The sequence below is a fragment of the Lissotriton helveticus genome, chromosome 3_1 (assembly GCF_964261635.1).
Source record: "Lissotriton helveticus chromosome 3_1, aLisHel1.1, whole genome shotgun sequence".
Lineage (NCBI taxonomy): Eukaryota > Metazoa > Chordata > Amphibia > Caudata > Salamandridae > Lissotriton > Lissotriton helveticus.
In genome coordinates, this window is record NC_136061.1 from 225,477,346 (window position 1) to 225,491,402 (window position 14,057).

The 14,057-nt window shown below is 49.0% G+C and overlaps 1 protein-coding gene across 2 annotated transcripts in view; it reads left to right on the forward strand.

The window, feature by feature from the left end:
- Positions 1-14,057, forward strand: part of LOC144822310 (ras GTPase-activating protein 4-like) — a 528,733-nt gene that overhangs the window by 91,091 nt on the left and 423,585 nt on the right. For both annotated transcript variants that reach the window (XM_078679660.1, XM_078679661.1), the window contains exon 2: positions 879-935. In XM_078679660.1, the coding sequence (XP_078535786.1) occupies positions 879-935 (57 nt within the window). The remainder of the gene's footprint in view (positions 1-878; positions 936-14,057) is intronic.

Below are 14,057 nucleotides of genomic sequence, written 5' to 3' on the forward strand. Positions count from 1 at the left end.
AATGCCATGCGTTATAATGGCATTGCGGAGTCATGGTACTTTCGTAATGAAAGTATGCGGAGTGATGGTATGCGGAAAGAAAGTTGCGGAATAATGGGTGTCTACCCTCCCCCGGTAATAACATTGGTGGCACGGCGGCCCACATCTCCAGCAACATACTTTTTTACCACCCATTTGAAAAATGCACAGGTCTCTCTCATTGATGGCCAGCACCGACATACACTTTTAGAGACACCACCTGCCACAAGTTCTAGAATTGCGAACTTTAGAGCTGGGAAGCTACGTTCAAATCTCGGCATCAGCTCAACATCCTGTGATTCCAGGCAAATCGCTTTGTCTCCCCGTGCCTACCACAAATGAATGTGTTCTTCTGTAATGTAAATTGTGCTCATGCCATGTTGTCGAGTTCGCGCTATATAATATTGCAAGGAAAAATAAAGTAGGGAAACTAAAATAAAGTAGGGAAACTCGAGTTCACACACTACTGAACGCGCACTCTTAAGTGCATCAGCAGTGCACAGTGAATCAGAGCGTTTCACAGGCCTGTCACAGATAAGAAATGCTATCTAAACCAAATCCTACAAAACAATATACTACTGGCCAGCAGCAATTCATCCCCGGACAACGTCGGGACGGGCTGCTAGTTAAACATAATATACCAGTAATGCTACTCACCGCTGCCATCCCCAAGGTCACTTTGAGGTCTACAGATGAACTCCGCGTAATCGGGACCTCCATTCTCTGCGTTCCAACGAGTGTGCTCAGTTTTTTATGATGCTTATCTGGCTATATTCTAAATTCTGTTCTGTTGTGTAAAAAGTATAATCACAGTATTTCCTCAGTAATTACCTGACCAGAGAACTGTATTTTCTTTTCAGAACTGGCAGCAGTGACCCCTACTGCATTGTGAAGATTGACAATGAAACCATCGTACGGTAAGTCCCCCTCGCCCCATGTTTAACAGAGAAGAGTTTGGGTATCAAGAGCAGAGCAAAGACGTAGATCTGGGCGAACCAGATCATCATTGCGAGTTCAAATTCATCTCTGTGAGTGTAGATTAATCGAGCTTTAAATATAGGCCCACAAAAATGTTGACTACAATATTGTCGCGGAACGTATATATGAGTAAGTATAGATATACTATTCTTAAATCCACATCATGTACATACATTAGTGATACCTATTTCAATATCTATATTCTAAGAAAATTCCAAAAGTGGAAAGACCTGCACACTCACATTTATATCAAAGGTGAACGAAGTATTTATATTTTGGTGCAGGTAGGTTTAATCTCCTGAGTGTGAGATGTTTGTGAACTGAAAACATAACTACGATGGAGTTCTCAACAGCAGAACGTGCTAGGTGAGGGTGGTTTCTTGCATCTATCAAAAGCACGTAGTGTGCATGACTTTACTACATACAATATATAGATAGGTTTTGCTCTGAATTTTGTCTCTTTCATTAATAATTAACATTACACTTATAGGAATGATCCCCTGAGGAAGGGTACCGCCCGAAATGCATTGGGCACATCATTACATGGACCACAGGGTCAGAATTGAAAAAGTTTTAATGTGAAGATAACGTTATAACGAAAAAAGAAAAGATAAAGAAATAATAAATGAAAGTTTTGAATTACTATTAAATCACATCTTTGAATTATTGGAACTTTATTGAGTTGAGTGCATATTGGAGACGCTTTTCATCGATTGGGGAGAACGCTTATTTTCAATATCTATATTCTAACATACAACTGTTCTGTCTGTCCTGGTGGCCAGTCTCATGGTCAGTCCTCTTCTGTCGGTGTATATTATTCTCTCGTAGGCCATCGTCTGACCCACCGGACAGGGCAGAGATTTTTGCTTCGTTCTGATGCTCTTCATTGTCCAAAGGCATCTCAGCTACTGGGGTAGCTAGTGGTGTTTCGTCTGGGGTTCACAGTGGGAAGACTGTAAAAAGACATCACAGTACAAAAGTAGGTAAATAGCAAAGGACAAGGTCTGTCCAAAAGTCAAACACAGGCAGTGGAGAAAAACAAGTGTTACATTGAGGTGCATGGAACCTAGCAGGGGAAAGCAAGTTTCCATATTCATGCTAGCAAAGCTTGTCCAGTGTTTGGGGATATAATGAAGGAGGAAAAATGGGTCCACTCAAGTCCGCCTCCCTGGGTGAAAGGCCAAAAAATAAAGAATTGTGTGGCGTACGTGACCTTGAAACAATGGACCCAAAGCTCCAAAATAAACTAGTATTTTATTTAGTAGCCGAGAATCCAAACAAAATGGTGAATTTCTCATCCACACTGCTTACATTTCTGTACTAATGTGTGTACTGTCCACAATGGTGGACACTAGCAGCAGACTCCATCATTGGAGATCCCTCTGACTTGGCGGAGGTCAGCGACTGATTCCCACTCTACAGTAACTTCTTTGCCACTATGTCTGGGGATTTAACTCCATTAAAGTCTGCCATGGAATTTAAGGTAAAGGTAGGTATAATGTTATTAATATACTGGGGTAAATGCCATAGTATCTTAGGAAAACTACCATGTGGGCACTGACATTGTGCCTCGCATTGATGGTCCATTTCATTGGCCTAGTATGCTTACAGGATCCAACAAACATTTGTGGAGGAACTACTTGGATGGGCAACCATAAAATGGCAAATGTTAAGTCACTGTCAAACCCAGCATAGTTATAAAGTGGAGCGGTTTCTTGAAGGGACTTTACGCATTGTGCACTTTTTACTTTGGATATTCAGGTCTCCGCTTGTTATGTGAATTGCATAAAAGGATGGGAAAGGGCTGACTGTCTCCTGGGAGAATGTGGGAGCCACGTTCTGGCTGTAAACTAGGTTTACGCAAGTGAGAGGGTCAACCATGAAATGATTATGCATATTATTCATGAGTGAATGGATATGTGGGGTTAGGTTAGGTGAGGCTGTTCTGTGTTCTCGACTAGGTCTCCATTTTGAGTCTGTAGAAACCCCTGCCCACCGAGGTAACAAAATGGAGGCAAAGCTGAATAGGATTTGGGCAGACACTTACTTGTCATGTTCAGTTGTTCTTAGGAGTACACACTATGGTGAGTACAATCAGTGGTATCTGGCCGAGCTGAGTGTCGCCCACTGCAAGCCTCCTGAACCATAGTCACTCATCTATTTATTTCATTAGTTGTAAAGTGCACTGCCACCTAGCAGGTATTCTGGCGCTGATTTACTCATCAGTGGGACTGGGGATGCTGTACAGTGTGCTGGTATTCTGCAATTATCGGACTAGGTTTCAAGTCTTCAGCTGCATTCAAATTGTTTTGGGAAAAGTCATGTTTTAAGCCCCTTCCTAAATTGAGTTAAATCAGCAGACATTCTCAGGGCAGCTGGTAGTTCGTTCCATAATTGTGCTGCTTCAATCATGAATGCTCGTCCCCCTAGTCTGTATTTTCTAAATCTGGTCACACCGGCCATTTTGGCTGAAGACGAGCACAAGTTCCTGTTAGGTATATGACATTTTAGTCGTTTCTGCAGGGAAATGGTCCAGTACCATGTAGTGCATAGACCACCTTTTTCGGCCAGTATGGTACTGGCCGAAAAAATCTCATTGCATTATTCTTAAAGTCCTACATGGTGTAGGACTTTAAGAATAATGCAATGAGATTTGAGCATTACTCTTTAATTTAGTGGCAGCCAATGTAGCCTATTTAAGGCCAGTTTGGCTGCCACTATTTGGACTCTCTGAAGTCGCTTAGTTAGGTACTTCGGGGCTCCTAGCAGCAGGGCATTGCAATAATCCAACCTACTCAAAATCACACTGCGTGCTCTAGATGAAATAGGGGGCCAAGGGAGGATCTTACGCAGTGCTCTGGTTAGGGAAAAGCAGATTCCAGCCGTCTTATTGGCATAAGCCTCTAAGCTGAGCTTCCTACCAAACGTTACAACCAAATTTTCGGACCGTCTCTGAAGGCAATAGAGTCTTGTCCGAAGACACGGGTCAGAAGTTGGGTGGAAGACCTTGGATGGAGAACAATCATCTGTGAAGTTAACCAAATGAACTCCACTCCTACTACACCAGATGCTGTGATGTTGGAACTCACTCGGGGAAGAATTACTGAGGGGGTGGGTGGATCTCCCTACTTAGTCTGCATGGCGGATGAGGCAGTCATGTTCAGAGGCTCTTACCTGTAGATGCTAGCATGTTGTCTGCAGTTGCTCGCTGTACCAGGCCATGTGCATCTTGGAGCCCCTGTATGCTCTCCAGGTAGGGTTGCCTGCATCCGAGCTCTAAAGTGTGCTTGGCTTTGCAAGTCCCTTGTATGCTTCTTGATTTGGTATCCACTCACGTGCATCGGTGCAGCCATCTCGGCCACCCTCTCTGACAACGCAACACTTACGTACAGTAGCTATATGTTTGAACCCATCTTCCACCAGACGTCACAAAGCATAAGATTAACATCCTACTTTCGATAGCACAAGCACAGGAGAACAAGATTATTAACCGCATGCGCGCTAGCGGTTTTCCCGCTGTGCGCGGCGTTTTTTAAAAAGCCGCGTTACATGACGAGCTCAGCTCGTCATCAGCGTACGAGCGCCGTAACTCATGACGAGCTGAGCTCGTCATGAGCGGGGAAGGGGTTAAAGAGGAACAGTTCCTGAAAGATAGCACACAGATCTGCGAGCCGGCTTCGTAGGAGCAACAAACGATGACCAGTCTGGCTCGTCTAATTATTTTAAGCTGCATTCAGCCCTTTTGTAATCCTCTTTTTCACATTTCTGTGTATTATTGCACAGTGGCCGTTCCGTGGCTTCTGTTTTACAACTTGTCATGTTGACATTCCGTGAATAGCAGCTTTTGGTGTGCTGCGTGTCTCTGGATGCAAGGAGGGCTGTTCTTTCCCCATCAGTACATATGTTAATAAGCGATTTGTACGTATCTAAGTTGTTTTATGTGGCACGAATTCCACTCAGATGGGTTTCGGAGCACTAGATCAATCACTACAGCTTGCATCAATCTAACTAAAATCACATATCAAGTTGAAAACACAGGGCAGAACACGTAAAGAAATTACAAGATACAGTCACTATATTGCTGTGTAGATTGACAATAAACCAATGTTTTTAGCTGACACATGTTAAAAAGAGAAGAAAGCACCACAACAGTAGGACCGGCAAACAATGATGTCAGTTTACAGTCAGTAAGGCACTAAGTAATGCATCGCACATTAACAGGGACAGTTAGGTAATGCGCAGATTACTTACTTACGTAGATTCTTCTATATTCCATTTATCCTTCCACGTCCCAATGCTGAATGAGTATGTACCTCCCCCCCATCTCCCCCGGCACCACATGACCTAGATAATCTAACATGGGTCATGATTAGGATGTCGATCCAGCTGAGCAGTCCAACCGTTGCATTATGTCGGTCAGATCGTAGTCCTTGCAGTAGGGGCGGTGCTTGCTCAGGCCGCATAGATTACAATGTCCCTTTCCGACATCCTTTCCATGGCAGTCCGACTGAATAGAGAGGCTGTTGGAAACGGACTTTGGGGGCCCCTTGCTCGGCCCCCGTCCCACCTGGGCCTACGCTATGAGGCTAGGGGGCACAAGTGGTGCCCCCCCCCAACATCCATGCCCTGTGTGCTAAGCACCAAGTTCAAGTTCCAGAATTTATATAGCGCACTACTCACCCAGAGGGTCTCAAGGCGCTTGAGGGAGGGAGAGTGCATTACTTATCGAAAAGCCAGGTTTTTAGTTGCTTTCTGAAGGAGAGGTGGATCTGGGTAAGGCGGAGGTGCGTGGGGAGAGAGTTCCAGGTTTTGGCCGCTAGGTAGGAGAAGGATCTTCCTCCCATGGTGGATCTGTGGATGCGTGGAATTGCGGCGAGGGCTTGGTTGGATGATCGTAGTTGGCGGGTGGGTGTGTAGAAGGACAGTCTTGTGTTGAGGCATTGAGGTCCTAGGTCGTAGAGGGCCTTGTGAGCGTGGGTGAGGAGACGGAACGTTATTCTCTTGTTGACGGGGAGCCAGTGGAGTTCTTTCAGGTGACCGGAGATGTGAGCTTGACGTTGACGAGGGATGTCCAGTATGAGTCTGGCTGAGGCGTTTTGGATGCGTTGGAGTTTTTTCTGTAGTTTGGCAGTGGTTCCGGCGTAGAGGGTATTTCCGTAATCCAGTCGGCTGGTGACCAGAGCGTGTGTGACTGTCTTTCTTGTTTCGGTGGGGATCCAACGGAAGATTTTTTTGAGCATGCGTAGGATGTTGAAGCATGATGATGAGACGGCGTTGACTTGTCTGGTCATCGAGAGGGAGGAGTCCAGGATGAAGCCCAGGTTACGTGCGTGATCTGTAGGTATGGGTGCTGTACCCAGGGCCGGTGGCCACCAAGAGTCGTCCCAGGCAGAGGGTGATGGTCCTAAGATGAGGACTTCTGTTTTGTCCGAGTTTAGTTTTAAGCGGCTGTTCTTCATCCATTCGGCTACTTCTTTCATTCCTTCGTGTAGATTGGTTGTGGCGGTGTTTGGGTCTTTGGTGAGGGATAGGATCAGCTGGGTGTCGTCTGCGTAGGAGATGATGTTGAGGTTGTGTTGCCGCGCAATGGATGCGAGGGGACTCATGTACACGTTGAATAGGGTGGGACTGAGTGAAGATCCTTGTGGTACACCGCAGATGACTTCGGTGGCTTCTGATTTGAATGGGGGGAGGCGGACTCTCTGGGTTCTTCCGGCGAGGAACGAGATGATCCAGTCCAAAGCTTTTCCTTGTATTCCGACATTGCTGAGGCGTTGTATGAGGGTGCTATGACAGACTGTGTCGAAGGCGGCGGAGAGGTCGAGTAGGATGAGGGCGACTGTTTCTCCGTTGTCTAGAAGCGTTCGAATGTCGTCTGTAGCTGCGATGAGGGCGGTTTCGGTGCTGTGTTTGGCTCGAAAGCCGGACTGTGATGGGTCGAGGGAATTGTTGGATTCAAGGAAGGTGGCGAGCTGACTGTTGACGGCTTTCTCGATGACTTTGGCAGGGAATGGGAGGAGTGAGATGGGGCGGTAGTTCTTAAGTTCAGAGGGGTCTGCTGTGTTTTTTTTTAGAAGGGCGCTGAGTTCGGCATGTTTCCAGCTTTCCGGGAAGGTAGCGGAGTTGAAGGAACAGTTGATGACATCGCGGAGATGGGGTGCGATGATGGAGTCTGCTTTGTTGAAAACGTGGTGGGGACAAGGGTCGGTTGGTGAACCTGAGTGGATGGAGTTCATCAGGCGGATGGTGTCTTCAGTGGTGATTGGGTTCCAGGCGCAAAGGTTGTGAGAGAGCTGTTTTGGTTCGGAGGTGAGTGGAGTGGACTGATCCTCGGATTGGTTTTCGAAGCTGTTATGTATGTCGGCGATTTTGTTGTGGAAAAAAGAGGATAAGGAGTCGCAGAGGTCTTGAGAGGGAGTGATGTCGTTGGTGCCGGCGGTGGGGTTGGTAAATTCTTTGACGATGTTGAATAGTTCCTTGCTGTTGTGGGCGTTGTTGTCGAGTCGATCCTTGAATGCTGATTTCTTGGTGGATCGGATTAATTGGTGGTGTTTGCGGGAGGCGTCCTTGAAGGTGGTCAGGTTGTCGGTGGTTGGGTTTTTTCTCCAGGTTTTCTCGAGAGTACGACATAACTTTTTGGATTTCTTAAGGTCATCGTTGAACCAGGGGGCCTTTTTGTTGCCTATTTTGATCTGGTGGTTTTTCAAGGGTGCTAATTCGTCAGCGCTGTGAGTGATCCATTGTGTGAGTTTGGTGGCAGCATGGTTTGGGTCCGATGATATGGCAGGTGGGTTGTGGTTAAGCGATGTGAAGAGTTGGTCGGTGGTGACTCTGTTCCAGTTTCTTCGTGGAATAGGTTGTGGGGGGTTGTGGGTCGTGGTCTTTATGTAGCTGAAGTGAACGCAGCTGTGGTCTGTCCAATGGAGAGCTGTGGTGTGATCGAAGGAGATGTGTTTGCTGGAGGAGAAGATAGGGTCGAGCGTGTGTCCGGCAAGGTGGGTGGGGGTGTCAACAAGTTGTTTGAGTCCGAGATTGGCCATGATGTCCAGAAGGGTGGTGGTGTTGCTGTCGTTTTTCTTTTCCAGGTGGAAGTTGAGGTCTCCCAGAAGAATGTAGTTCTCGGAGGTGAGGGCATGTGGGCTGATGAAGTCAGTGATGTCTTCGTTGAATTGTGTGCGGGTTCCTGGTGGTCTGTAGATGAGGGTGCCTCTAAGTGTGGTTCTGGGGTCGGTGTGGATCTGGAAGTGAAGGTGTTCGGCGGTCGCAAGGTTATCGTCGGAGCTGGTCGTGTTTCGGATGGAGTCTTATGTACGATGGCGATTCCTCCTCCTGTTTGGTTGGTGCGGTCTTTTCGGGTGATCTTGTAAGCGTCCGGGATGGCTATGGCGATGTCGGGGGCTGATGAGGCGTTCATCCAGGTTTCTGTAAGGAATGCGATGTCCGGCGATTCAGTATCGAGTAGGTCCCAGAGTTCAGTGGCGTGTCTTTGGACCGAGCAGGTATTCAGCAGGATGCACTTCAGGTCGTTAGAGTCGGAGCTGTGTTTGGAGGTTGTGGATTTGGTGTGGGTCCTGATGCAGGCGAATTTGCAGGATAGGCAGGTGAAGGGTCCATGGGTGCGTCCCGGGGCGGCTTCGCAGCATTGTGGTGTGCGTCCAGGGTTAAGGGCAAGGAGGGTAGCAGCGTCATACGAGATGCAGGTGGAGTGAGATTTGCGGGGAGCAGGGGGACTGGCGCTGGGCGCGGTCCAGGCGCGGACGGGCGTAGACGGGCTTACCTTTGGCGCGCAAGGGGCGCGACCGCTGCGCGTGGACTTTGCGCGAAAATGCATCTGTCATAAATGAATAGTGGGAGGGGAGGGGCGAGGGGGGGTCAGCTGGGAGGCGGGAGCGGGGTGGAGCTACGGCAACAAGCACAACACCAACAAAATGGCTGCACCAAATGGAAAGCGAAACTGGGCGAAGACGGGGCACAATCAGGGCACACTCGGGCAAAACAAGTATATTTAAATTGGCAATGCGCTCAGAACAATGCGCTAATTAAAGTATATTGCACTGAAGGTGGCGATCACACAATGCAGCAATGCGGGGGTATAATATCTCTAAGGGATGGCAGCAGAGCGAGCGGAGCGCAGACGCGGTGCTTGAGGTCAGCTGGGAGGCGCTACGATACCGCTAGACAGCTTCAAGGCGCTCTGTAGTCAGCAAGTCACCAAGCCTTGGGAGCGACCTCCTCCAAGCGAGCCAGGAGAGTCACAGCGCGGGGATGGAGGTGGTGGTCTGCAACTATCTGTGGGAGGGGGGGTCAGCTGGGAGGCGGGAGCGGGGTGGAGCTACGGCAACAAGCACAACACCAACAAAATGGCTGCACCAAATGGAAAGCGAAACTGGGCGAAGACTGGGGCACAATCAGGGCACACTCGGGCAAAAAAAGTATATTTAAATTGGCAATGCGCTCAGAACAATGCGCTAATTAAAGTATATTGCACTGAAGGTGGCGATCACACAATGCAGCAATGCGGGGGTATAATATCTCTTAGGGATGGCAGCAGAGCGAGCGGAGCGCAGACGCGGTGCTTGAGGTCAGCTGGGAGGCGCTACGATACCGCTAGACAGCTTCAAGGCGCTCTGTAGTCAGCAAGTCACCAAGCCTTGGGAGCGACCTCCTCCAAGCGAGCCAGGAGAGGCACCCTGGCAAACGATGCAGGGATGTTTGCAAACATGCCTATTGCCATTGGGACTTGTGATGCGTCCCTTTTCTGGACTTCAGCACAAGCATCAGTGGCAAAAGGCATGTCTAACCACCTGCACAGCGGTCGGATCGTAATTTGGGGGGCGGGACTGCCGACTACCTGTCGGCCGGTCCCGTTCCCTCAACGATATCGGTTGGACGGTGGTACGACCACCATCATAATGAGCCCTGTAGTTTGTACCCCATGTCTTCTCCTGAGGCCCCTCCCGCTTGGTTGAGGAGGAAATGCCACTACCTGAAATACCCAAGATGGCCTGGCTCGTGCTGTATAGGGTCCTGAGAAAAGTTTAGTACTGAGATATTCAGAGGTCAGATGGGGAAGGCATTTCTAAGTCAAACAAGGCATTGGAGCAACTGCAGGGACCCCCCACTGGAAGTCACCTGGTCTCACCTGTTCAGGCCTGTAACCGCGAACAGAGCTGCATTTAGTCTTTCTGGAGCCTCGAAACGTCATTTTTGGTGAGACTACCATAAAGGGCATAACATAAGTTCGACTTGAGTTAAAAGGCTGCTCTGGTCAGCAGGCACACTGGGATTTAAATGAAAGGGGTAAGGTATGTTTTAGTTTGACTAATTGAAAGAAACAACTGGTTACATACAAGGTTGTTATTATTATTATTTTTTTTAAACTCTTTTTATTAATAAAACAAAGACAATGCAAAAAGAAAAAATAAAGACGTCCGGTGATTCTCACAGTCTGCTACACATGGGTAATTCCGGCCAAATACAGAATCTCAAACAATAATATACAATGTTAGGATCATGGGGATTCCTGCGCTTCCAGCTCCAAACTTGGCAGCAGTGGCTCACAAATCTCCCCCCAGTAAGAATACCATGCCCCCCACACCTTTTCCCATTTCCTCGGACATCCCCTGGCTATAAACACCGACTTTTCCCTGAACATGCACCAGTCAAGGTCCTCCGCCCACTGAGCGGCTCGGGCGGCTGGCATGTCCCCCAGAGCCGGGCAATGTTTCTCTTAGCCACCATATAAGCCAGGGTGACCCACTGCTTCTGGTACACATTCAGATCTGTGGACTCCCACACATTCGACAGACACCGCCAGGCTTCCGGTAATATCTCCGCCCCAAAACCTCTATCAGTACATCATGAATCTTCCTCCAGAAAACCTGTATCACTACACAATGCCATAAGATATGGATCAGGGTGCCAGATTCACCACACTCTCTCCTACACTCACCACTCCCTCCCCGTCCCATCCGTACCAGTCGGGGCCCCGTGATATATGACCTATGCAATATCTTCAATTGTACCAGCCGGAGCCTCATCTGAATTGCAACAACCTTTGGAGCGGAGACCGCCTCAACCCAATCCTCATCATCCAATTCCAACCCATCCATAATCCACTGGGCTCTGATGCGCCCCAACAGACTCTCCATGTTGTTAACCAGCTTCCTATATATCAAAGAAACAGTCTTCTCAGGAATATGTCCGTCCAGCACACGATCCTCAAGGGGAGACGACTCTGGGAGAACCGAGTCTTTAGGCACATGTGCGGTAAGAGCGTGTCTCACCTGGAAATATCGAAATCGCTCATTATTATGCAGACTATATGTTTCCTGAAGAGATTTAAACGTGAGCACCGCACCTTTCCCCCAGACATCCTTTATATGTGTGATACCGATAGTGTCCCATTTGTCAAACCCCTTAGTTTTCCATAAGCTACCCAGCTTCTCTGAATTCAACAGAGGTGTAGCCAATGTAAGCCGACCTTCCCACCCAAGACACCTATTTGCCACATGCCACACGTGAACAGCATGTGCAGTCGGGCCTGTTAATGCAAATTTCCCCGGTTTAGCGTACAGTGCCCTATCTATCATCCCACCCGGTGCCTGGCCCCGGTCCATGGCAAAACCCGGGTTCCCGGGGGAGCCGTAAATAATGTGGTCCATAGCAGCTAATTGCGAAGCCCAATAATATCTCTGTAGGTCTGGAAGACCAATCCCTCCGTCATACCATGGGAGAGTTAGTTTAACGAACGCAAATCGGGGCTTACCATCCCATAGGAGCTGCCTCTGGAGAGTTTCTATCTCCTTGACATAGGAGGCCGGCACAGAGTCCATCGAGTTCTGCAAGGCATATAAAAACCGGGGTAGGGCCATCATTTTGAAAAGCGGTACAAAAGGGGGTGATGATGGACGGAGATTCTGAACCAATCAAACACACACCCAGTCAACAGATCTGGGTTTGATCCATCACCGTTCTTTAGCCCACTCTGCCACCCCAATTCAGACATGGCCATATGCAAATCAATCTGACCCTGTGCCTCATGCGAACAGTCCAGCCCGAACTGCCAAGCCATGCCTTCCCTGGACCCGAATCAAGCTTCCTAGGACCGGTTTCCGGCATTACAGCCGTCTTCAGCCAGGTTTGCTTGAATCCAGTGGCAAAGTGAGCAAGGGACTCAACGTCTGAGCATACCCTGCCAACTTATGGCGAACAAAGCGGTACAAAAGGGGGTGGTGGTGGACGGAGAATCTGAACCAATCAAACACTCACACCCAGTCAACAGATCTGGGTTTGATCCATCACCGTTCTTTAGCCCACTCTGCCACCTCAGTTCAGACATGGCCATATGCAAATCAGTCTGACCCTGTGCCTCATGGGAACAGTCCAGCCCGAACTGCCAAACCATGCCTTCCCTGGACCGGAATCAAGCTTCCTAGGACCGGTTTCTGGCATTACAGCCGTCTTTAGCCAGACTTGCTTGAATCCAGTGGCAAAGTGAGCAAGGGACTCAACGTCTGAGCATACCCTGCCAACTTATGGCGAACAAAGCGGTACAAAAAGGGGTGGTGATGGACGGAGAATCTGAACCAAACAAACACTCGCACCCAGTCAACAGATCTGGGTTTGATCCATCACCGCTCTTTAGCCCACTATGCCACCCCAGTTCAGACATGGCCATATACAAATCAGTCTGACCCTGTGCCTCATGGGAACAGTCCAGCCCGAACTGCCAAGCCATGCCTTCCCTGGACCGGAATCAAGCTTCCTAGGGCCGGTTTCTGGCATTACAGCCGTCTTCAGCCAGGCTTGCTTGAATCCAGTGGCAAAGTGAGCAAGGGACTCAACGTCTGAGCATACCCTGCCAACTTATGGCGAACAAAGCGGTACAAAAGGGGGTGGTGGTGGACGGAGAATCTGAACAAATCAAACACTCACACCCAGTCAACAGATCTGGGTTTGATCCATCACCGTTCTTTAGCCCACTCTGCCACCCCAGTTCAGACATGGCCATATGCAAATCAGTCTGACCCTGTGCCTCATGGGAACAGTCCAGCCCGAACTGCCAAGCCATGCCTTCCCTGGACCAGAATCAAGCATCCTAGGACCAGTTTCTGGCATTACAGCCGTCTTCAGCCAGGCTTGCTTGAATCCAGTGGCAAAGTGAGCAAGGGACTCAATGTCTGAGCATACCCTGCCAACTTATGGCGAACAAAGCGGTACAAAAGGGGGTGGTGATGGACGGAGAATCTGAACCAATCAAACACTCACACCCAGTCAACAGATCTGGGTTTGATCCATCACCGTTCTTTAGCCCACTCTGCCACCCCAGTTCAGACATGGCCATATGCAAATCAGTCTGACCCTGTGCCTCATGGGAACAGTCCAGCCCGAACTGCCAAGCTATGCCTTCCCTGGACCGGAATCAAGCTTCCTAGGGCCGGTTTCTGGCATTACAGCCGTCTTCAGCCAGGCTTGCTTGAATCCAGTGGCAAAGTGAGCAAGGGACTCAACATCTGAGCATACCCTGCCAACTTATGGCGAACAAAGCGGTACAAAAGGGGGTGGTGGTGGACGGAGAATCTGAACAAATCAAACACTCACACCCAGTCAACAGATCTGGGTTTGATCCATCACTGTTCTTTAGCCCACTCTGCCACCCCAGTTCAGACATGGCCATATGCAAATCAGTCTGACCCTGTGCCTCATGGGAACAGTCCAGCCCGAACTGCCACGCCATGCCTTCCCTGGACCGGAATCGAGCTTCCTAAGACCTAAAGGACCTTAGTGGGCTAAAGAACGGTGATGGATTAAACCCAGATCTGTTGACTGGGTGTGAGTGTTTGATTGGTTCAGATGCTCCGTCCATCACCACCCCCTTTTGTACCACTTTGTTCGCCATAAGTTGGCAGGGTATGCTCAGACGTGTGTCCCTTGCTCACTTTGCCACTGGATTCAAGCAAGCCGGGCTGAAGACGGCTGAAATGCCAGAAACCGGTCCTCGGAAGCTTGTTTCTGGTCCAGGGAAGGCATGGCTTGGCAGTTCGGGCTGGACTGTTCCC